The 24,155-nt window shown below is 45.3% G+C and overlaps 3 protein-coding genes across 7 annotated transcripts; all 3 read left to right on the forward strand.

Annotated features, from left to right (window-relative positions):
* Positions 1 to 182: 182 nt before the first annotated feature.
* On the forward strand, positions 183 to 9,047 carry nedd1 (NEDD1 gamma-tubulin ring complex targeting factor). Of its 2 annotated transcripts, none has more exons than XM_037107352.1 (16): positions 183 to 268; positions 1,057 to 1,200; positions 2,003 to 2,097; positions 2,224 to 2,340; positions 2,504 to 2,644; positions 2,914 to 3,143; positions 3,450 to 3,651; positions 4,029 to 4,152; positions 5,023 to 5,136; positions 5,262 to 5,312; positions 5,403 to 5,492; positions 6,460 to 6,626; positions 6,976 to 7,168; positions 7,840 to 7,981; positions 8,099 to 8,165; positions 8,339 to 9,047. In XM_037107352.1, the coding sequence occupies exons 2-16, from the start codon at positions 1,065 to 1,067 to the stop codon at positions 8,441 to 8,443; spliced, it is 1,974 nt and encodes a 657-aa protein (XP_036963247.1). In that variant the 5' UTR covers positions 183 to 268; positions 1,057 to 1,064; the 3' UTR covers positions 8,444 to 9,047. The 2 variants fall into 2 exon arrangements, with proteins under 2 accessions (XP_036963247.1, XP_036963248.1); XM_037107353.1 differs by having other exon boundaries at positions 5,026 to 5,136.
* Positions 9,048 to 9,912: 865 nt separating this feature from the next.
* On the forward strand, positions 9,913 to 12,406 carry pclaf (PCNA clamp associated factor). Its single transcript, XM_037107396.1, has 4 exons — positions 9,913 to 10,071; positions 11,047 to 11,133; positions 11,225 to 11,405; positions 12,216 to 12,406. Exons 1-4 carry the CDS (start codon positions 10,026 to 10,028, stop codon positions 12,256 to 12,258), a joined length of 357 nt encoding a protein of 118 aa, XP_036963291.1. The 5' UTR covers positions 9,913 to 10,025; the 3' UTR covers positions 12,259 to 12,406.
* Positions 12,407 to 12,539: 133 nt separating this feature from the next.
* LOC119024492 (L-fucose kinase) lies at positions 12,540 to 24,093 on the forward strand. 4 transcript variants are annotated; one of them, XM_037107338.1, is made up of 23 exons: positions 12,540 to 12,941; positions 13,023 to 13,475; positions 14,515 to 14,666; positions 14,860 to 14,910; positions 14,991 to 15,116; positions 15,235 to 15,307; positions 15,517 to 15,614; positions 15,770 to 15,850; positions 16,191 to 16,310; positions 16,635 to 16,806; positions 17,351 to 17,457; positions 17,546 to 17,647; positions 17,753 to 17,926; positions 18,219 to 18,292; positions 18,425 to 18,780; positions 18,890 to 19,124; positions 19,390 to 19,556; positions 19,676 to 19,903; positions 20,120 to 20,263; positions 20,474 to 21,117; positions 21,799 to 21,898; positions 22,542 to 22,765; positions 23,024 to 23,166. In XM_037107338.1, the coding sequence occupies exons 2-23, from the start codon at positions 13,391 to 13,393 to the stop codon at positions 23,093 to 23,095; spliced, it is 3,585 nt and encodes a 1,194-aa protein (XP_036963233.1). In that variant the 5' UTR covers positions 12,540 to 12,941; positions 13,023 to 13,390; the 3' UTR covers positions 23,096 to 23,166. The 4 variants fall into 4 exon arrangements, with proteins under 4 accessions (XP_036963233.1, XP_036963234.1, XP_036963235.1 ...); XM_037107340.1 differs by having other exon boundaries at positions 12,653 to 13,475; positions 20,474 to 20,593; positions 20,930 to 21,117; XM_037107339.1 differs by having other exon boundaries at positions 12,540 to 13,475; positions 23,024 to 24,093.
* The last annotated feature ends 62 nt before the right edge of the window (positions 24,094 to 24,155 follow it).

A 24,155-nucleotide genomic window follows, 5' to 3' on the forward strand; every position in this document is an offset into this window, starting at 1 on the left:
TTTTGGTTGCGTCTTCATAATGTAAAATGTTTCTACGCACATGTTTTCTTGTTGAGCATCTTGGTTCACTCACAGTCAACACTGACACATCTGTGTTATCAAAGGATCAATAAAGTTGAACATACAGCACGGTGTTCGCGCTTTTTATGTTCAACACACGTCTGTTCTGTTTGTCCCTCCAGGTTCTCCGTAGTGGCGGTTTATTGGCTGCAGGCGGACCACAAAACAAAACAGCGACAACAACTTCAGTTATTGATTTATCCTCCAGGTTTGTACATGTTTTACAGTTTGGACTCAACCATTTGAATGGTTTCCGATAAGCTGCTTGTGGTTTTGTGTTGTTTAACATAATATAACGGCTGTTCGCCAACTTTAAAACTTGCTAAGAATAATTTTGTGTCCTGTTGTGGCTAACGTTAACTGTTAGCTAGTCAGCGCTAACTTACTTTATCTGCTGGTGGTTAGCTTAACTGGCGGCTAACTAGCTAAAACTATGATCAGATCACCGGGTGCTGCTGTTGGTTTTCAGACTAACTTTAGTTAGTGATCTCCTGTTTGGTGTTTCGAAGCCCTGACACTTTTTCCTTTATCAAACACATCGAGTGTCAGTCAGTTGGTGACAGTCCGAGCTAACTGTAACTGATGTGTCACTGACAGTAATCACGTTACTTCTCTAGTTCACAAGTGAAGTCTGTGTGGACAGAGTAAAATCCCAAATCTGAGGGACCTTCTGAAACTAGCACATGTAACATTTCTGTCTGATTGACCGGTGAAGATGTTTTCAGAGTCATGTGAAGCCAGATATCACAAATTGCAAATATGTCTCAAGAGCAGGGAGGTTGTCACGGTTTCAGGTCGTGACACCCGAACCCAACACACCCATCCAGCCACCGGAACATTTTGAAGAATAAAGTACAAACCTGTGAATTTTGACAGGACCAAAATCTCTTTTGAAGTTATAACAGTGGCAGCAAATAGATGAATATTGGACTCAAGTTCCTCAAATAATGTTAATAAATGAACTACACAGTATTTGTTCCCCTGATGTGTCTCCAGGCGCCGTCATGGAGGAGGTGACCCGTCTGGTGTCGACCGGAGACTGTGTGAAGATCTGGGATTCAGTGTCTATGGCGCCGCTGGAGCAGTTTAACCCACACAGCATCAGCCACCCTGTGACTCAGGCCTGCTGGAGCTCCAACAGTATCCTGATGAGTGGATGATCCAGTGGCATGAGATAACAGTATGAATCAATAGGTTGATTTACACATCGTTGTGTTCACCACATATTGAAATGATCTGTTTAGGGCTTCCTGAAGCACAGGGTTTTATTCATACAACCAACAAGCAAAAACTTAAATATATTATGAGTTATTTATCACATAAGAAAAATTAATTGTTGCATTAAATAACCTGGAACCAGAGACTTGGCACTTGGCAGGAGGTGTTCTTGTGAACTTGATATCTGAGAAATGCCTTAGGAGCTTAGGGTTAGGGGCACAAACGTCCATGTGGACTGAAGGATTAACTCTTTAGAATTCACTGTCACCTCACACTGTCCTTTTTCTTGTTAACGGCGTATCTCAGGGACGGCTGAAGAGCGTTTCTTTAAGTTTAGGACTAAACATTTTGCTGATATTTATCTTCAGCTGATTGTCATAGCACCATGTGATGAAGCGCTGGAGGCGGGAAACCGCATGGCATTAATTCTAATTTCTGTCTCTAACTGTTTTGCTCTCTTGTATGTCCATTTAGATAACTACTCTCCCGCAGCTCCATATCAGCCTTTTCCAAGTCGAGGTTTTGGGAGCCTGTTGAGATTCCAAAAGTGCAAAAAGTTTCCATTAAATGACTCAAATCAACATAATTGAACTGTGAATCTAGTTTAAATGTCATTGTTAGGTGTATAATCTCATGTCAAAAACGATTTCATAAAGAATTGTAAACTGGTGACAGCTGAAGAAATCTTCAGGATCGAAAGATGAACCTTGACCAGAGCCTTCAGACCAGTACCTGGTGAGCGCCAGCAGCAGTGGAGACAAACTGGTGGTTTCCAGCCTCAAGTCGACTCCTGTTCCAGTGGTGGAGCTGGGCGATGGGGTGAGTCACAGCTATTGCTGTAATTTTCAGCCTATTCAGTGTTTTCTTATCGCTGCAGTATGAACACATCACACAAGGTGGTGATATCAGAGCTTTCTTACTAATTATTTATAATTATCCATTCAGAAAAAGCAAACCCGCGTGTGTCTGAGCACGTCGTCTCAGTTTCTGGTCAGTGGAGGTCTGGATCACTGTGTTCACATCTGGGACCTGAAGACCAAGAGACTGCACCGCTCCCTCAAGGTGAGACCTGATACAGGACGACCTGCTGAAACACAAGTCAGAAAGAACATCGTACAGATGTAGAGCTGCAACTGAGGATTGTTTTCATCATCCATTAACCTGTCCACAATGATTATTTCCCCAATTAATCAATTTGTTGTTTGGTCGGTAAATTGTCTCTCAGGACCATAAAGAAGAGGTGACCTGTGTGTCCTTCAACGCCAATGACAGCTACATTGCCTCCGGTTCCACCAGTGGAGATCTGGTCCTCCACAGTCTGACCACCAACCTGTCCAGCAAAGCCTTTGGCCACGGCAGCAACCAGGTGAGACAGTGTGTCACGAATATTTGTGTTTCGATGCACTTTGTGTCTTTCACATATCTTACATCTCTTCTCTCGTCTATGCTGCCTGCTATATTTCTGGTTTATTGCCAGTATTCACAAGGAATTTGTGTTTCTTGTGAATCTCACTGTTGTCCAGTCAGCAGAAAAGGATTCAGAGCCCAAAAGTCTTTAAAGTGAATCACAAGCTGATGTTGAGATCAGCCTGCTATTTTCCATGAAGACTAACAGAGCTCCTGTTTCATCTTCAGCCCATCCATGACCTGAGGCTGTCCATGTTGAAGCGCTCCCTGCTGGGCAGTGTTTCTGACAGCGGCACAGTGGTGCTGTGGGACTCCAACACCCAGAAGGAGATCCACATGTTTGACAGTGCCCATAAAGCCCCAGGGTCCGGTTTGGCCTTCTCCCCTGCCAGTGAGCTGCTGGTGGTCAGTGTTGGCCTGGACAAGAAGATCGTGTGCTATGACACGGCCAGCAAGATGTAAGACTGATGTGATGCTGCTGAGGTTTGATAATCAGCTGACAGACAGTATGTAAATGATTATTTTTACTTAAGAAGTCAAGCATTTATTCAGCTAATCATCTTAACTCTAGCACTGTAACTCTAACTGTTAGCACTGTTCAGAGCAGCTACCTGTGCTCGTTGTCTCTTTACCCTTTTATAAGTGAGTTCATTAAAAGCCACAGAAAGGTTCCACCGCAGAAAACAGTCGATCAGATTGTCATTTGTTGATCACCTGTGTGTGCAGTGTATCAGCTGTATCAGTTGTATCATGTGTGTCTCCAGTGTCCTGAGGTCAATCCGGGTCGACAGTCCACTGACCGCAGTAGACTTCACTCTGGATGGTACTGGTCTGGTGGTGGGATCCACTCAGGGGAAAATCTACCATTACGACCTGAGGAACTCCAGCACCCCCACCAAGATCACTGTGGCACATAAAACCTCTGTCACCTGCCTGCGCTTCCAGAGCAACCCCAGCAGACTCAAGGTACCAGCAGACCAGGTCCATACTGAGACCAGGTCCACACTGAGACCAGGTCCACATTGAGACCAGACGTCAGGCCGGATGAGTTCTCTAATGAAGCTTTATCAATAACTGCACTCGCTGCTCTGTACGCTCATCTGTGGAAACACTGGATTTAAACTCCTGCTTTTCTAAACTTGATAATTTCATATCTAGACAACAATAAGATATCAATATGTTGTCAGATTTTTCCTTTGGCCAGTGGTGATTGGTCCCATTTGGTCTGCAGGGTTTTCTGTTGGATGCTCTGAACTTCAGAGATAAAGTGAGCAAATCATCTAAATGCTTTTTACTTCATCTGGATGTATTTGTGTCATCTTTGACTCTCTCTTCTGCTCCAGTCCACTAAACTGGGCTCCACCAAGATCACCAGCATGAAGAGATCCTCCACCAAGCTGTCAAACAGCCAGCCAGACCCCGCCCCTGCCTCAGGCCCCGCCCCTGTCAGACAGGTGACAAGCACAGGTGGGTTCATCTCGTTGGTCCCTGTTTGCTTTTCACGTTACATCACTGCAACAGTTAGTTTATTGATTAGTTGATGGACTGATAAATAATAGGAATTTATTGAAAATTAATGATCTCACACTACAGGTGAGTCAGCATGAAACTTCCCCAGTTGATCGCTTACATTAAGACAAAAAAGGTTTTTTGTTTATTCAGTTCAAATGCACTTTTCATACATTTCCACCACAGAAGTCTGAGCGTCGTATAAAGTCAGGTTCAAACTTGTTCATGTATGTGTTAAAGTCAGAGATACAGAAATACATTTTGTCCATGTTTTTTTGGATGAAATGTTACAAATCAGACTGAATGAACATGAACAAAGCTTCTGTACCTTCAGAATATACACCGGAACAAACTCTGGTGCTGCCAACATGCCTCAGATTTCTTCCCCACGAAAAAACCCTGAAACAATTCCAAATCCAGAATATAAATCATTCTTCACACTGATTTATTATTTATATGAGGTAAACATCCTCTTTAAATATGTTTTACTGTGTATTCATAGTCTGAGCAGAACAAACACAGCGACAAAAGACAGAAGTGAGCGAATTAAGGGAACGAAGGGATCACGGTTCTGTTTTACATATTTACAACACACGAGGTGTTTGCTCTCTGCCCCTGTTGTAAACAAACCATTTGGATTTTAGTTTTTTGTTCGGACAATCGATTCATACGTCACCTTGTGTTGTGATTCGTTGAAAGTTCTTTGACCAAATGATTAAGTGAAGAAATATTTGCCAGATTATTTAATAATGACAGTATTTATTAGTTGGCTCATGTTTCATCATGGTAAATGATGTTGTTTTCTACAGTAACCAGTATTTTATCCAGCAGGCGGCGCTGCTGCAGAGGTGATGTCGCGGGAGGCTGAAGGCCAGCCGGGGATGGAGAAGTTCAGCAGCATCGGACGAAACAGTCTGGACGTCTTCTCTCCTGCTCGGGAAGGTCAGACCTCCACAGAACCCTCTGATAACACAAGTCATTAAAGAAACAATTCGCACATTTCACATCATAAATGTCACAGAACCCAACGGAACCTCTTCTTTCTGTCCCCCTGCGATTTTGTCCAGACTGTAGGACCCAGGGGACATCTGGAGACACACCGTTTGGAAGAGCAAATGGTACGACAGGAGGTCCATTTGAAGTTTGACAGAAGTTGGTTTGAATGATGCTGCTGGTTCTGGACTAACTGTGATGCTGTGTTTCCATAGTGATCAATCTGGAGATGCTGTCCAGAGAAGGGGAGGGTCAGCAGGTCGTAGGTCGGGCCAGTCTGGACATCTTCTCCCCAGTCAGAGAAGGTCAGTCTTCCTTCACTCTTAATTATTTCTACTGGTTAAGAGAACATTGTTAAGGTGCCCTAAACCTTATCTTCAGAGAACTCCCCCGAGCTCAGCTTGTTGTGACTGAGTACTGTATCGTCTGAGGGAGCTGTCAGAATCTTATCCCAGATTCCATCAGGCACATCTGTGTTGGGTTCCAGCCACATCGCGTCACTGAAGCTGACAACGTGTCTCAGAAGCGTCTCTCTACTCTGCTCCGCGGAGAAAATGTGCAGAGTCTATAACAGGGTTGGAAGGATCTGGTTAGCCATGCAGGAAGCTCGCAGTGGCATATGAAGCCAGATGGAGGATGGAAAAAAACAGTGTCGCACACACAAAGTCGCTGAGACGTGGTTGGTGGAATTGAGATGTTAGAAATGTCTTCAAGTGATGTTGTTTGAGTCAGCGTTGATTGAACACTGTAAGTCTGAAAATGAAGCAGATCTATTGGTGTGACGCTGAGCAGAGAGCTGCTCCTCATCTCTGCTGCAGGCAACATTAGCTGTCACTAGCAGTTGCATTGTGGGTGATGTAGGTGCCAAGTTTGGACAATGAAGAATGTTGTGTTTAGATTTTTAAAGGCGATCTTGTGTTGCTTTAGTTCTAGCTGGACTTTAGATGGAATTATTTTAAATACAAGAAGTTATTGTTGGTATGTTGGTCTCTTGGTCTCTTTCTCGTCCACCCACTCTGATGGTTTTTCTCCCTCACAAGTCTTTGTCCTGCACATGCTAATGCTAATTAGAAACCACTTCACCTGTTTACTTGACCAACAAATCTGTGTCCTCGAGAAGAAATTGAGCTGGGGACTTCATGTTTCTCAAATCCCTTACCCCAAGTACTGACACCAGGTTTCTTGTTGACATGATGCTCAAGATATCAGCTGACTCACAGATCTTGAGTTTTTATGAACCTTCACATGAAGATGAGAATCTTTGTGTTTCAGACTCTCATTCAGGCACAAACTCACACCGTAAGACTCCCCTGGGAACGCCTCTGGTCACCTCTGCAGGGCGATGCTACAGCCCGCTGTCCGTCTTCCAGACCCCTCCACCGATCAAAGAGGAGGAGCCGATCCCTGCTGCAGCAGCTGAAATATGCGACTCCAGAAAGGTGCGAACCCCTGAACTCAACCTCTGTCTAGAATTAAAATTAAACCCTCTTAAAAAACCCTCATAAGACAGAGGTTTATTTACACAGAAGCAGCTTTCAGAAGATACGTGGCAGGTGATTGGACGAACCATCTGTGTGTCACAGACCAACTTGAACCAAAAACATGTTTTCATGAAAAAAAGCCTTCAGCATTGTTTTTTGCTCTTAATGAAATAAACTCTCCAGTTCTGATAGATCTGATGTTACAGCAGCTGCACTAACATCCAGACGAGCTGCCATTGTTGTTCTCAAACTAACATATATCTTAAGAGCGTGTGTGACTTACATATTGTAATGTACTGACTGACAGTCCGACAAGGCCAGCAGCTCCAGCCTGGAGGGGGAGGGTCAGGCCACGCCCACATCATCCCAGCAGACCAATCACAGTCAGCCGGCTCCACCCTTCTTCACTCCAGAGCCCAGCCTGAGGAGAGCCAATGGTATCCAAGCTCAGCTGAGCTATGACTCACCTGTCCAGGGAGCTCCTCCCACATCTACAGCAGGTACAGGGAGGCATCAACGCTGCCAGAGTCGAGGGTTTGATTCCTTCTCTGTGCATCATCACTCATTTCAGTTTGACACACAACACGCTGCTTTTGATGAGATAAAAGATTTAAAGATTGTTGAACAGTTCGATGGACCAAAGGCTCAAAACAAATTCAAAAAGATGAATCAGAAACATGAATGCTGTGAATGGGAGATGCAAATTAATAAATAAATGAATTAAATTATTTCCTCAATGAAAATGTAAAAAATCTTGTCCTTCTGTTATATTTCTGGTAGATTGGAAGCTTCACAGAAGGTTGAAGCACTTTGCACAAGTCAAACCAGATTAAAGGTGCACTCTACTTACAGAGAACTCATGATATAAGGAACAGCTGTTAGCTAGAGTCAACATGAGTGTGAGATCTACGCTCAGCTGTCAGACAGACAGCGAACAGACTTCAGGTGTCAGTGAGTTAACACATGTTTTTGATAGAACAGATTAAATTGGCTCAGGGTTGATTGGATTTTTTGATTTTCCTGCTCCATGTGCTGGTGAGGCTCTTAAGTTTGAGAATAACCATGCTGCAGCAGGAGAACCCTGACTGAAGGTCAAAGCTCACAAGAATCAGTCACATTATTGGCGGTCAGGGAATAAACAGAGTTTCTAACAGATGTTCTGAACGTTCAGGTGCAGCTCTGTCGGCAGCTGTCTCTTCCTCACTCTCCCAGAACATCGCAGACGTGGTTGGACAGGCAGGAGCTGCTCCGCTCACCTCCCTGCAGATTCACTTCATCCAAAACATGATTCATGAAACTCTGGAGGACTTCAGGTTGGTGCCGGACTTTTGTCTTCTTCCTTCAGACTGTTGGTGCAGTTTGATGAATATGAAGAGTCTGAGGGAGACATGAAAGATCGTAATGGTCTCAATGTGCCTCCTTCTCTGCAGAGACGCCTGTCACAGAGACATTGTCAACCTGCAGGTCGAGATGGTTCGACAGTTTTACATCCAGCTGGTAAGAACCATCACAGACTCCTTCAGCCTGTCTGTTGTCTATGTTGACCCCTCTCACATTTTACTGTACATTTTGGGGTTTTTAATCAGATAAAAAGAGAAGACCATCATATCAGTATTGTTAGTGACATATAGAGTTGACTGCACGGTCATCTTGTGTCCCACATGTTTCAGAATGAGATCCATGGTCTGATCGAGAAATACTCAGTGAACGAGTCTCTGGTGGAGGAGGTTGAGAGGCTCAGAGAGGAGAACCGCCGGCTGAAGACCAACTACTGACTCTCCCATTCAGAGCATGTTCAACTGTGCTGCCCTCAATCGAGCCCCTCATCCTGGACTGTGTCCCTCCTACAGCAAGGTTATATTTGTCTTACACATGGTCAGGGGATGTGGTTTGAATCTGTTGATGGTAGTCTCTTAACCTGAGGCCAGAAAGTCTTCAGTCAGAATAGAGCTGAAGTGGAGAACACTGCCTTCCTGTTGCCCTCGCTGCTGCCTGCTGACTGAAGAGGACAAACAGAGAGCTGCTTTATTTTCTCCATCACTGCCTCCATCAGACAGACTGTGGTGGCTGAACACCAGCAGTGCCTCTTGGTGCTGACAACAACTGCAGCATCACAGATTTGAGTGAAGTTGTTTGTTTTGTAGTTAAAGAACAAAGATAGTGTCATAAAATGTCCATGAACTCATTTAAACATCTTTGAGAATCGTATGTTTAAAAACAGATTTTGAACAGTTTAATCGTCAGTCTGAGGGACATTTTGTCACATTATCAGCAGCTGTGAACTTAAAGCAGCTGGATGCTTCATGTGTGCCTGTATCATGTTTATATTCATGAGAAACATTTTGTCTAAAAAATAAAGTTATTCATATTGAAAAATGATGGAATCAGATGTTGTCTTTAATCATTAACAAGTTCCTTCAATGTTAAGACACAAAACAGAAACATCTACAAAATACACTTCATGTCACCTGGAAATCTGATTGATCTCAAAAATATTTTCTCTTTGTCAGTTTGTTCTGTCATTTGCAGACTGTTATTGTGTTAGTCAGAGTAACTGCCCATTCAGTCGGGTAATTCGACTTGTAGATGAGTTATCTGTCAGAATACATAATACATATTGTGTGTTTGTATTTGTAATTTATTCTATAGAACAGTATCACTCCTTTAAAAATATTTGTAAGCTCTTGATGTGTAAGGTATCTAGTCATTTCATCTGTCAATAAATGTACTGCAGTAAATATTACAATATGTCAACAGTGGCATTACTATATAGTTCCAAAAACAAAATTAAAAACACAATTACCTCAAAACAGCATTATATACATGACTTGAGTAAAAGTACTTAGTTACTTTCTGCCACTGTAAGTCTGATGTATAGGCTGGATCCTTTTAGGTAAATGTGGGTCTAAAGTTGTTGACAGAACTTCCAGTAGTAACGACTGTAACACCATCCAGTCTCCACGAGGTTACAGAACTACAGCAATGAATATGTATAATTTTCACAAATTTGTAAGTGCTGAAGAATTCCTGTGTTAAACATGAAATATTAGCTTTTCGAACGCAAAGTGTACATTTCTTTAACAACGTGTCGAACTAAAGACGAAAACCGAGCAGCTAATGTAGATAAACAACTTCTTCACAGAGCACTGATGGTAACGGCTGTAGTTACACAAATCCACCTGAGGGGGGCAGCATTGTGTCATATCTGCGTGTAGACTACTGGAATAAAATAACAGAAGAAGAATTCTCCCGCCCCATCCGCTGTTCTTTTTAAACCAAGGCGGGACTCGGCTGCCTTCACTTCTGCCACTGTTGTTGGAGTCCAAACATCGTTTGACATTGCAGGTCGATACCAACATGGTGAGGACTAAAGCCGACAGTGTTCCCGGAACATACAGAAAAGGTACAGTAACACAATTTCGATATTTATCACAAATACGATATAAAATAGTTAATTTGTGCAAGAGTAAAGCGATTTTATCATGTAGTCTGGCGTGCCGGCAGCACATTCGTATACTGCTGAGACAAACAAAGCGGGGTAAGTTTAAGAAAGTAATTCGCCGCCCGGTTAGTTCTTTTACACATCCGATATCTGTTACTAGTACTAGTAATAATATAAACAGTAGCATGTCCGGACAGCAGGCACATGTCGCCGAGTTAAACCCAGGACTGGTGCGACTAACAACAGCCTCCCGCCAACATGGAGGCGGCTCGGCTCCCTCTCGGTTCGTCCTGAGCAGCTGCGAGCTTATTAAAAAACAAATCAAACTCGTGATATCACCGGAAAGCGTGTTTCTTGATTCATGTGTTCACCCAGTCCGATGAGATGACAATCGATGTTTTCCACAGGTTGGTGTCCTGCTTTCAGTAAACTGGCGCCAGTTTTGAGCGCCGCGGCGTGTCTTTGTGCGGACTTCGTGTCAAACCCCATTAACAAAACACATCAGTTAAAGCGTCGTTGTTATTCATGGAGGCAACATGTGTGACAGGACATCGCGGACTATATTTTCGTAAGCGAAGAGATGTTCGCTTAAATTCGGCACACAGTTGACCCAACGTTCAACACTCAAGGACTTAAAAAAATTAAAGCATCAGGTATCGCTGCGTTTAAAGACCCGTTTCAGATAACCACATGGATGCATGCAGAGTTCGGTAAAGTTTTTCAGGCTTTAATCTTTACATTTTTATACATGCTGTTTTTTAAAGGGCTTTTTAAGTCTATTTCTAACGTTTACCTGAAGCGTAACTTGGTCTGCTTCTCTTTACCAGCAGTGTCATCTTACACAGCTCAGTTATAACATGGCGGTGCTGCATCCACTGTGACTCTGATGTGTTGTTACACTCCGTCATCTGTGTGTGTGTTTGATTGTGTTTGCAGCTGTTGCAGCTTCTGCACCCCGGAAGTCTCTGGGCTCCAGTGCAGCGAACTCCTCCTCCTCCTCCAGCAGCCAGTGCTCCACACCCGGTCAGTCATGACACAACATCACAGGATACACACAGGTCATGGTGTGATGGAGATGATGCTGAGGTTATTTCTTTTTACATATAATTCACAGCAAAGGGCAAATATGCTGGTGGTAACCCAGTGTGTCCCCGCCCCACGCCGACCTGGCAGAAAGGCATCGGAGACTTCTTTGGCGGTCCCCCGAGGAAGCCTGAGAAGGAGAACCAGAGGCCCCTGGAGGTAGAGGACGATGAAGAGGCCGGAGGCAGCGGGATGTCGAAGGCCAGCAGGAAGTATGTTATGTTACATTATACTTTAGGTTGTCAGGCTCATCGCTGATTATCGATTGTTTACTCAATTAAACAGCTGAGTTGTGAAATGGCAGAAAGTGAAGCTCCAAAACCTGATGCATCGTGAATATTAAAAAGCAGAAAATGGCATCCTCCTTCCTCCATAACCTCCACTAAATGAGTTTTTCAGCTTCTCACTGAACAATCTGAACGTGCAGTTGAATATTTGCTTTATTGTTTTTCTGATGCCGATTTATCTTCTGTTACACTGACTGTTGGATTGTGAAAAGGAAACATGAACCCCTGATGTCAGTTCACTCACATAATGATTAATGGATTATTAGTAGCTGGCATTAGTCTTATTAATCGCCGAGACGTTTCAGCTTTCAATACTCAGTTTGTCTTAAATTACATCTGATCAGACTCGCGTCAGTATGTAAGCTGAATGTTTCAGGTCTGCAGAAGAATGTTTGCAGGCTGCTGGATCAGAAGGCAGTGACGAGCATGCTGATGTCTAGATGGAGATATTCAGTATTTTGAGTGAACCAGGTCTCACTGTGGACATTGTTTGCATTTCACGTTTCTTCTGAAGGAATATAACTTTAGTTCCTGTTGGGTTTATGAGGGGACTAAAACTGCAGCTCGTTCCTCATCGAGTAACATTCTGGTCCTACAGTGATGATTTGAGACGTTCTCAATATCTTGTCTTTTAATCTCTTAAATCTAAATGTTCCTGGATAGATTATAATCTTATTCCATAATTATTTTGTTGCTTGTGTCAAATTGTTTACTGATCGATGATGTCGCCTGCAGGTCGAGGCCGCTGCCTGCTGAGGACGAGGAGGACGAGGACTGAACACCGCCATGAATGAATGAATCTGTTTGACTGTTGGTCCTGTTTGCTGAATGCTTGAATGTCACTGTACATCTGTAAATACTTCTGATTAATTCAATTCTTTTTTTGTTTTTTTTTACGTACGTCAATAAACTTTTATTGTTTTTAACCTGGAGAGTTTCATTTTTAATGTGTTGTGGAAGTTGCTGGAATTTAGATTCATGATGTTTGGTTATCAGAAGAAATCAGACTTTAGATTCTAAGCTGACTGTTGGACTAGAACATATAATATTTGTATATACACCACTCTGAGTAATTTAGGGATATTTAGGAGATCTGGACCGCTAAAGAAACATGTCTGTGCCAAGAAGTCAACAAATTGTGCCTATAGATATGTGTGTATTTATATGTGTGTGTGTGTTTATGACATTACCCAGATCTTCCCTGTTGTGCGGACCACCGAGCATGCGCAGTAGAGATTTCCGCCGACTGACCCGATGACTTCCGGTTCTGCGCCCGGCTAACTTGAACAGGGATCAAATCATTTGGTTTCGCGGCTCTTGCAGACTTTCCAAATATTATTGGACCTCGTGGCTCAGACTGGCGGTGAGACCGGTCGTGTATCCTCCGTGTTACAGACGTTTCTTTAACAATGTCAGCTTATGCGGGAAGTGTTTTGGGGCCGCAGTGCATCACGGGACGATGTAATTACACTGTTTGTCAGAGAATCTCATCTGTTTGTTCAGTTAAATCCAGGCGGTGAATTAACATTCACTGTCCTGCAGGCTCAGCTCACCGCCCCCCCGGGAGGTCCGATGGAGAAAATCAAACGCGACTGCGGAATGTCTACGGAAGCTCGCGTGGTCACTTTTGAGCTGCAAGGAGCAAACAGCGAAGAAACAGGAAACATCGTCTGAACTCTGCAGCCGTGTTCGATCCAGGAGGTTCGGCCAGGTTCGACCAGTCCGTTAGTTCACCCAGCTCGGTTCGCTTCACCTGCTGCCTCCCCGCAGGTGAAGCGCGAGTTCTAACGAGTGTGACGCGTCCGTGCTGTAGTGTTACAGGTCACGGGGCGGGCTCGGTGTGTCTTTAAAGGATCAGCGATGATCTGTTCACTAACAGAACCTGAGCTGTGACCCAGAGCCGTCAGAACATGTCCGGTGGCCGCAGCGGGTTCAGGTGGACGGTGGTCGTCCTCACCTGCCAGCACAAAGACAGCGTGTTCACGTTCCAGAGAGGTGAGCGGTGACACGCACGAGGCGGTGACGGAGAGAACCGTTAACAATTATTCCGATTATTATATTGATATAAATAAAAAATAATACTAATGATTATATATTAAGTTTAAAATCTAAAATGTTTATTTCATCTCAAAGTTTAGGTAAGAGAAAGAGAGCAGTCACTTGTGTTCAGTTTCAGGTAATTTGACTGTGATTTCAATTAAATCCTAATAATTATTTTTATTCAATAATTATATATAAACTTATATAGAGTGTTGTTAACAATACCCACAGTGATAGTTGAATAAAAATGAATGTCACCATCTGAATATAAGTACTCTATAATCTTTATGTATCTGATATCAAACATACTTTAGTATGAAATGCACCAGTAAATGTAAATTATATATATCTACGTGTTTGCAATGGATCCAATGTTCAACTTTTTTCTGGTTAGAGTCAATGTTTGTTTTTTTACTGTGAAAATGAATTAATTTCAAAATGCATTACTTCATCTCTGATGCCCCAAAGAGTCTGAACAGTTATTATTATCTGCAGTTATAAATAAATGTAAAGAGTAAAAAGCACAAAGTGCAGCAGAGTTATAAAGTAGTAACAGGAAGTACAACACAGGAAGAGAAGAAGAAGTTAGACAAAAGTCAACATGAATAACATAAATAAGTGACTTACGGCAAAATCACACAAAAGCAATTAAATACAAATAGACAGAATAATACACATAAAACCACCACAGAAGAAGAATTCAGTAGAGAAACACAAGAATGAAAATACTTCACTTTAAAGCAAGTCCATAAAAGTGGCTTTGAAATAAACTACAGATTCTTCAGTTACACACTAACAGGACGTTTACTGCAGTATCACAACTTTCACTTCATCAGAACACATCAAACATGTCAACACCACGGGTCAGAATCTGATGCTTATATGAAGCAGTTTGGTCAGTCAACGCTCAGAACACATGTGGACAATGTAAAGGACATGAAACCAACCTGTGTGTGTGTGTCTGTGTGTGTGTGTGTGTGTGTGTGTGTGTCAGAGCTGGAGTTGCGGCAGCAGCGTGGCGTTCTCTCTCAGGGTGCGTTGGTTCTGACAGTGCAGGACCGCCAGCAGCCGCTGGGCAGCGGGGGGGCGACGCTGAACGCTCTGCTGGTGGCTGCTGAACATCTGAGCAACCGAGCTGGACACACGGCGAGTTACACTCATACTAACTGTTCATTATTGATTAATTTCCACATGATTTGCTTGGTCAATCTATTGATCTTTTTGTCTGAATGAGATATTCAGGTTTCGATCATCAGGACAAAGAACAGCATCAGATCCTGAGATGTTTCCTGTGAAATGACTGAAGCAGGTAGTGACTGTTTCCTGTCTTGTTCCTCAGGTGGTGACAGCTGACGTCCTGGCGGACGCTCACATCCTCATCCTCCACACGGTGAGTCCAGCAGCATGTTTGTCTCTGCACATGTGGGTTTGTCTTCTTCAGGCCCTGCAGATGTTCTTGTCTTCCTGCAGGGTCGTGACTTCCCCTGGAGCTCCTGCAGCAGAGCCTTCTGCTGGCTGCCCACAGAGAAACCCCAGCAGAGAGTCCAGGCTCCGGTCTGCTGTCTGGACCTGATGCTGGACCAGCTCACTACCCAGGTCCCAAACTCAAAGACAACTGATTTCTTTTACTTACCATAGAGAGAAAACATACAAGGGAATATATATATATATATTTGAACTCCATGAAACAAACTGTTGGTTCTCTCCCACTCAGGTTTGTCCTGGTTCTCCTCCTGGTGTTTGGGTCTGCAGCACCGACATGATCCTCACCATCCCTGCTGACTTCGGTTGGTGTGCCGTCACTGAGTGTGTTCGAGATGATAGTAATCTGTTTGTTCACACAGTTGAACTGAGCTCAGATCTGTTTGGTCAAATTTACACTGCAAAGAAACTGGATCTACTGTTACTGACTGACGGATAGATCAAAAATACACAACAAAACAGAGTTTAGATGTTCAACTTTCTTACTTTTATTTGTGTGTGTGTGTGTGTGTAGCTCTGTCCTGGGAGGGTTTCTCAGGTGTTCGGGCTGTGGCGTTACCAGGTGACTTCTCCTATGCAGCCAATCACGGAGTCTTCCTGTCTGACCAGCAGGTGATTTTATATATACAGCTACTTTTTAAAATGTTTTATTTCTGCATTTTCTTCTCGGTGGAACATGTTGATGATGTTTTGTCATGTTGTTCTTAAGCAGCTGTAACAACATGAATCCTGAGCGGGTCTGAGGGTGCGTTTGTTTCGTCCCTCAGGGTCAGGTCAGAGACATCATTTACAAGGGGACGAAGGATCAGATTCAACGAGCAGTGATGCCTGATGGGAAAGTGCCGCTGGTGAGTGCTCCTGTCTTACTGCGGCTGGTTTTAGCTGACTTTCTGTCCTGAAGTCTGAGTCCCGGTTGTGAGTGCGAGTCCTCTCGTGTTACTCAGATCAGTAACTCAAACACAACTCCTGGTTTCCTGTTCGATCTGTGAGCGCAAGGTTGTTTTCTTGTCTCAACTCATCACCACCAAATGACAAGAAGTTTCAGAAACCTGCAGAATAAATACTTCATATATAAGACATAACTATAGTAACACTTATTATTGCATTAAGAATTAATACTCCAGAACACTGATGTAACCTGTCTGTCTGTCTGTCTGTCTGTCTGTCTGTCTGTCTGTCTGTCTGCAGGTGTCTGGTCCAGTGTTCTTCAGCACGTCAGTTTCAGAGAAGTTGCTGCAGACTCACGTCACTCCTCCTCTGGACGGCTGCACCTACCTGGGCCTGGACTCTGGAGCTCCGCCCCTCCAGGTAACTGTCCATCTTGCATTCACATAATGATGGAAAGTAAACCAGGTTTACTCAGGTGTAAAAGTTTTGAGGTACATGTACTTAACTCGAGTGTTTCAGAGGTGATATATTTCAGAGGAAATAATGTGATGTTTTTACCCAACTACATTTAGTTCACAGGTTATTATTCAGGTTCAGGTTTTACTTACAGTTTGTAAAAGATTAAACTCAGATGTTTGAGAATGTGTATCATGATCTGTACCTTTTATAAAACATCTCACAACATGTTAACACACACAGACGACGTCATATCAGCGGATTCTTTCATCCCTTCGTCATCAACAGATCTCTTTGTTCCTGGACGTGCTGAAATGTCTCTGCTCAGATCTGACTCAGGATCAGTTTGTTAGGGAGGAGCGAGCAGGCTGCAGTTCTGCTAGCGGCCCACAGGGGGCGTCAGTGAGGAGCGGCAGGATGGAGCTGTGGAAGATCCTGAGAGGAACTGCACTCACACTGGGTGGGTGTTTCTGCTGCTCCTGCCTCTGAGACCGATCACACCTGCTGTCAGCCAATCAGTGTTCAGCTCTCAGTCTGTCAGTTCACAGCTACATTCACCTGCGTCTGAGTGACCACCTATGATGTGATGTCACTTCCTGCTCTGTATGAATCAAACCTGTCCATCTCTGAGACAAACAGACTCCATGTTTCTACTCAAAGACAGAAAGAAGTTCATGTAAAACATTTCCTGAATGAACAAGAAGGTCCAAATAATGCAGAATGAGTCAGAGACAGAGTTTCACAGAGTTTATAAAGTGTCTCCAACTCAACAACTCACTAAACTGACACATTTGTTAAGGGAGTCTGGGGACTTTCTCCACGGGGACAAAGAAGTCGCCTATATTGTTCCTGTTTAGTGTCTTTGTAACATGTGACATGTTTAGATCAATAACATGTTTCTTCTTTCATAAATGGAGTGTAAATGGTGAAATCAGTGTAAACAGTGTGTTCAGCTGCTGAATGACTTTGACCTCGTCTCATTGGTTCTCTCTTCGCTCTGACAGCGTACGTCCCCGGCGGTCGCTACGACTACTTGACTCTGTCTGGAAAGCAACATGTGGATCGGCTGAGCTGTGATTGGCCGGACAGAAACACTCTGTCTCACATCCAGGTGACACTACCTGTTCCTCAGCACGTGTTGTCTTTAAAACGTCTCAGCGCTGCGTCGCTAACGCCTCCTGCTTCCTGTCTCCCCTCAGAGAGAGAGCGAGGTGACTGGACGAGCTCGAGTCATCAACAGTGTTCTGGAGGGAGACGTTTCCGTGGCGAGCGGGGCGGTCGTGCAACACTGCCACCTACAGGTCGGGAGCTCAATGCTGCTGTTGAGTCAATGAGTGTAGCTGCATGGTTTGGAAAGAAAAAGCTCTATATTCCAGCCCGATTGTGACCTTTGACCTCTCCACCAGGGTCCTCTCAAAGTCCCAACAGGATGTTTACTGTCGGGTCTTGAGTTGATGACATCACAGTGCATCAGGCAGCTGGAGTTGGCCAATGACATCATCATCCAGGGACACCGCATCGAGCTTCGGGAGCTGAAGCTGAACGTCTACACGGTGACCGGAGCGCTGGACGACCTGGAGGTACGAAATGTTTAACTCAAGGTTTATCTCTCCAGAGCTTTCACACTCATCTCACAGTCTTCATCTGCCGAGTAAAGCCGAGCCGCCGACTTCATCATTTAACTTTTACAGCTTGTCACAAAACAGAGTCGAGCGGGAGATAAAAACAGGAAGAATTTACCTCATAACAAAATACAGAGGAGAAAGAAACCATATCACCTCAAGTCTCAAACCAGAGAACTGAGACATAAATCTTCTGTCTCTGTTTCCTCCTCGTCCTCCTTCTCTTCCTCCTCCTCCTCCTTCCTCTCAGGTCTCCTCCGATGATACCAGCGCCTCCTTCCTCAACCAGAGTTGGAGTCTCTTCTGCAGCAGAACAGGAATCCAGTAAATGATTTTAGATTTTGACTCATTTCTCTAAACCTTTGGTGTTGATGTTTATCCAGCAGCCTTCAAATATTATCTGTTATCTAACCTCTCTCCTCCTCTTCCTCCTCCTCCTCCTCCTCCTCCTCTCAGGCCGGAGGACTTGTGGGTCCCAGGAGAACAGCGCTCCCTCCTGGAGGCCCGACTCTTCCCCGTGCTTGACCCCAGAGAAGGAGCTGTGGGCCTGGAGGGAGGTGTCGGCTGGCTGCTGGGGGGAGGCGGCTGCCTGCAGAGATGGAGGAAGGTGTGGAGGCTTTCTCTGAAGGAGGTGATGTCACTCACCCACCAGGAGGCGGAGCTACAGTGGAGGGAGGAGTTACTGTTCCTGGCAGGGAGGAGGGGAGTGATTGATGCCCTGAGGAGTCGCTCGGACGTCTGCCTGCTGCCTTGCTTCAGGGCAGCGGTGCTCGGAGGCCAGCAGGGGGCGCTGCTGGAGACACTGGACAGCAGTGAGTCTGAAGCGTGTTGACACGAGGACTCAGATCTGTTTCTAAAGTTCATTCACATTCATCATTTCCTGTCTGTTCAGTAAACATCCTGTTTGTCATCTTGTTTCAGTCGCAGCAGGAAGTCCGGAGCAGGGGGCGGAGCCAAGTGCAGCGATGGGCCTGGCCGCTCGCTGTCTGTCCTGTATCGCTGACGTGTTGGTTTGCATGGCGGGGGGGAGGGGAGGGCTGAGAAGCGGACCGGCCGCCAACGAGGCCTGGAGCTCCGCCTACTCCTTATTGGGGGAGGGCGACCTGAGGGGCGGAGTCCAAGCCCTGGCTTTGCAGAGAGCCCATTGGCTGAGCAGGTGAGCCTCACTCTGTTTCCTGTCAGACTTTCCTGTGAATGTACCACTGGACCTGATCCGATGGCATCAGACAGCCTTGATTCTGATCTCGCCTGGTGGCCACTTATGATATCGCAGCTCAGAAAGTCTGTAAAACTGTTGGCAGGAAACATTGAGCTGCAGACAGGCTCAGTTATGATTCTGTTTCTGCTCCATCTGTGTGTCTCCTCTGGTGTTTTCATGCACGTTGGTGACAAACTGTTTTCTGTCTGACTGCCTCCTGCAGGCCCGACCTGCTGGTCCGGGCGGCTCGGCACTATGAGGGCGCCGGCCAGGTGCTCCTACGACGGGTTATGATGTCATCACAGAGGTTCATCTCCATTGGCCAGGGTGAGGTCCCGCCTCTTGAGGAGTGGCAGGAAGTGGAGTGTCCGGCCAGAATCGACCTGGCAGGTGAGTCCAGTGAAACTTCTGGGACTTTACTTGAGTGTTTACATTCTACCAGATAAAATCCAAAGACACGTTTGTGTGTGTGAAGCCTCAGATCACACATCATCTCATCTGTGTTTCAGGCGGGTGGAGCGACACTCCGCCCATCGCCTTCGAGCACGGCGGCTCTGTGACCAACATCGCTGTGAAGATCGACGGGAAGCGTCCTATTGGTGCCCGCGCCCGCCGCATCAGAGAGCCCCGCCTCCTGCTGGTCTCCTACATCGGGGGGCAGGACAGTGGCGTTTCCATGGAGATGGTGTGTGACACTCTGGACGACCTGAAGGACTACAGCCAGCCTCACGCACCTGGTAGGAGACAGACTCTGACTGTGTGTGTGTGTGTGTGTGTGTGTGTGTGTGCGGGTGTGTGTGCGGCTGTGTGTGCGGCTGTGTGTGCAGGGGTTGGTGAGGTCCTGCAGTGAGTGATGCTGAGCGTTCAGGTCACACAGCAGCTGATTATAATGAGCTGTGTTTAATGGATGAAACGTTCTTTAACTGGTGTCTCGGCTGTATTGTGTGTTACAGGAGCCCTGCTGAAGGCGGTGTGTGTGTGCAGCGGTCTGGTGTCTCTGTCCTCCCAGAATCCTTTGCAGCAGCAGCTGATGCAGCGGTGGGGGGGGGGGATCGAGCTCCAGAGCTGGTCGGCGCTGCCAACCGGATCTGGACTGGGTGAGAAACCAGCAATATGAAATAGTTAGAACCAGACGGGACGAGATCATCGGAACATTGTTTGATTGTATTTATTAAATAAACATTTTTAGTGCAGCACTTCACTTGTAAAGCAGTATTAGTACAGTGTGTAAAGGTACTATAGACCTGATGACTTCACTCCTGGGAGCTGGTCCAGAGGTCAGAGGGTGATCAGGTCTCGTCCTGCAGGTACCAGCAGTATCCTGGCGGGGGCGCTGCTGGCTGCAGTCTACAGGTGCACCGGTCAGACCTACGACACAGACGCCCTGATCCACGCCGTCCTGTACCTGGAGCAGATGCTCACCACAGGTGCTGTTGTCTCCTTTAGTTCTTCTACACATGGAACTCTGTATTTCTCATCGTTTTATTATTTCTGCACTATTCTCTCCATTCAAACACCAAAATATTATATAATAGATAGTCTTGATTTTTCACAGCAGCGATGTGTATTTGGCTTCAGCTTCTCAGCAGGAAGCGTTCAGAGCCGCCACTTCTTCAGAACTTCTCTGGTGTTTAAAGTTGTTGTCATGTTTTATCTGGATGCTCTTATTTTCTTAATGTTTTCCTTCCTGTTTGGCGTCAAAGATCAGAGAAGAAGACAGCGCAGCTTGCTGCCGCTCTCTGATTGGACTGTTGTTTTTCCAGGTGGAGGCTGGCAGGATCAGGTGGGCGGTCTGATGGGTGGAGTCAACGTGGGTCGATCCAGAGCGTCTCTGCCGCTGCGGGTGGAGGTGGAGCCGCTCAGTCCTCCCAAAGACTTCCTGGTTTCTCTCGAGCAGCACCTCCTGCTGGTGTACACCGGAAAGACCCGCCTGGCTCGGAACCTGCTGCAGGTCCGTCCTTCTGTCTGCTTGTAGTCTCACTTCCTGTTCAGGTAGTCTGCCAGATTAAAACAGTTCACATCCATCAGAAGAAAAGTAGATTATTCTGAAAGAAACGTCATCGATCTATAAAGCGTCTGTTGGACTCACATCTCAAGAAGTGAATCAGATCTAATTCACACCTGGTCAGTGTGTCGCCGGGAGCCAAGAGAAGTTGTTGAAGAAATCTCATTAATAGAAAACATTAAGTGGATCTTGACCTTTCCAATAAGAGACGCTGAACTTCAACATGCAGCAGCCAATCAGGTGTGTGTTACTGACGACCCGACAAGGTGCAGCGTCGACATTTAGTATGTTTGGAATAAAGAGCGAACAGCGAGCAGTTCAGCAGGGTCTGATTGATATACACACTGTTACAACACAGCGGGGCGGGGCTTCAGGGTTTAAGGCCGAAGGTAAACTGGTCTGCAGTCTGAGAGCAACGCAAAACACTCGCTCACAAAATGACTGTCAGGTCCTGATAAGTGTTATACAGCCCCTCTAAGTCATTAAAGAAGGTTATTAACATAAATAAGACTGTATAAGGGTTAGCGCTGATGATGATGATGTTGATGAAGATGATGATGATGATGAAGAAGATGATGATGATGATGATGAAGATGATGGTGATGATGATGATGGTTTTGTCTACAGGATGTGCTCCGTAGCTGGTACAGCCGTCTGCCGTCGATTGTCCAGAACGTCCATCAGCTGGTGGCGAACTCTGAGGAGTGTGCCAGCGCCTGTTCAGACGGTGAGACGTTCAACACAACACGGTTTATTCTAGAGGAGGAGGAGGAGGAGGAGGAGGAGTAAGAGGAGGAGGAGGAGTAAGAGGAGGAGGAGGAGGAGGAGTAAGAGGAGGAGGAGGAGTAAGAGGAGGAGTAAGAGGAGGAGGAGGAGGAGGAGTAAGAGGAGGAGGAGTAAGAGGAGGAGGAGAAGGAGGAGAAGGAGGAGGAGTAAGAGGAGGAGGAGGAGAAGGTGTTCACATCAGCTTTCTCCACCTCAAACTGTTTCTGTACGAAGTCAAATCCAACCGAAAAAATCCCAGTCCCAAAAAAAATCCCAATCTCAGAGCAGAGTAAAGTAATTTCACCTTCATTTTTCTGTGAATAATCCAGAATTATAATAATACATAAAATAACAAACTAATCCCACCTATTGTTGATCGATCACTTGATCTAACTTCAGTTATCAGATAAATGTGGTGGAGTGGAAGTTCAGTATAAAGCAGCAGAAAGTGACTCATCAGATGAAAATACTTCTCAGCCAGGTTAAAGGAACAATCCACCTAGATCTCCTCAAACTGACTGTCCAAATTTCCCAGAATGCCTTGTGCCAAAAACCACAACGATCACCAGATAAGTGGTGAAAAGATGAAATCCGTCCTTCTGCAGGCTCTCTGTCCAGACTGGGTCTGTGTCTGGACCGGTGCTGGCTGCAGAAGAAGCTGATGGTTCCTGGATGTGAGCCGGCCTCAGTGAGGGCCATGATGGAGGCCCTGGTGCCGCTGGTCCTGGGTCAGAGCATGGCTGGAGCTGGAGGTGGGGGCTTCCTTTACCTGCTGACCCGGGAGCCTCAGCAGCAGCAGGCAGTGCTGCACGTCCTCAACAACACGCCGGTAAGAAACGAGACAGTTTAAACCTGAAGGTGACGTGACAGGTGATCCAAACACACGGTGGAGCAAAGTGTTGGTGTAGAGTAATGTATCCTGACGCCATCGCTGCAGAGCGTCATCGTTGTTATAGTGGCAGGACGCCAACTCACGTCCTGTAGACGAAGACGGCAGAATGATTTCACGCTGATGTAAATAATCTGTCTGGTCAGCACATCGTCAGAGAAGAACACGACTGGATGGTGACATCTGGTTTTCTTTCAGGGTCTGGGAGACTTCAGCGTTCACTCGGTGGAGCTGGACATGGACGGGATCACAGTCCTGCCTCCGTCCTGAGGACACGTGACCGGACGGGTTCAAACGTTTTAATTCAGGGAACCTAAAACAGAAGTAAGAGACGTGATGACGACTCATCTGATGATCATGAAGTGTAAATCTGATGTCGGGCATCTACTAAGCGAGCTTTCAGAACATTTTACAGGGAGTCAGGTGATTTGATGTCAGGATGTACAAGGTATTAATCCGTGGTCAGTGCAGTTTGGATCATTGTGTAAAACAAAAACACAGAGTGCATAAAGTGGCTCAGAATGTAAAAGTGCTGGAGTGATTGATGAGGACTCAACTGTGATTGGCAGGTTCACATAGTTTCAAATCTGCCTGAAAGATCCAGTGTGACATCATATTAAAGTCAGTGCTGGTAAATTGTTCCTTTTTTGTTAATGTGTAGAAAATGTGTTAACCTCCCGACAGCAAGCAACAAATCATCTGTCTGACAAACAGAAGAAAACCTCCAGGCGGCTGATAATCTCATCCGAGCGAGCAGCCACCAGCAAAGTTTGTTGGCTGTCATTCAGCCGCTAACCCAGAAGCAGGAAGCACGCAGACCCTCAACCAATCACACATGTTCCTGTAGCGGCTAATGTTAGCTCAAAGCACACACCTGGAACAGGTGTCACACCTGGGATAATGCAGGCTGTAGTGCACGTTCATGTGTTTTTTTTTCCACCTAAATGCTTTAAAAGTTGAATTATTTTGTGAGGGAATAATCAGCTGAAACAATGACTGTTGTTTCCATCAGATGATTATTATTGACTGAATTCAGGGTCGGCTAACTTCCGGTTTAGCACCCGGCTAACTTGAATGGAGATAAAATAATTGAATCATGTGGCTCTTCTAGACTTTCTAAATGTTTTATCGATAAGTCTTACCACCGTGTTTCTACAGGAGCCCAGAACAGACAAACCACACCGACTCTACAGATTGTAAAATTCTGCCCAGTGTTTGATCAACAGTATTCAACTGTATTCACTTAATAAACTGACAAATACTACAAATCATTTGTTGGTGTTTTTGTTGTCTCCAGAACTGTTCTGTGGACTACGACACTTTCTTTCTT

Source organism: Acanthopagrus latus, chromosome 8 (assembly GCF_904848185.1).
Source record: "Acanthopagrus latus isolate v.2019 chromosome 8, fAcaLat1.1, whole genome shotgun sequence".
Classification (NCBI taxonomy): domain Eukaryota; kingdom Metazoa; phylum Chordata; class Actinopteri; order Spariformes; family Sparidae; genus Acanthopagrus; species Acanthopagrus latus.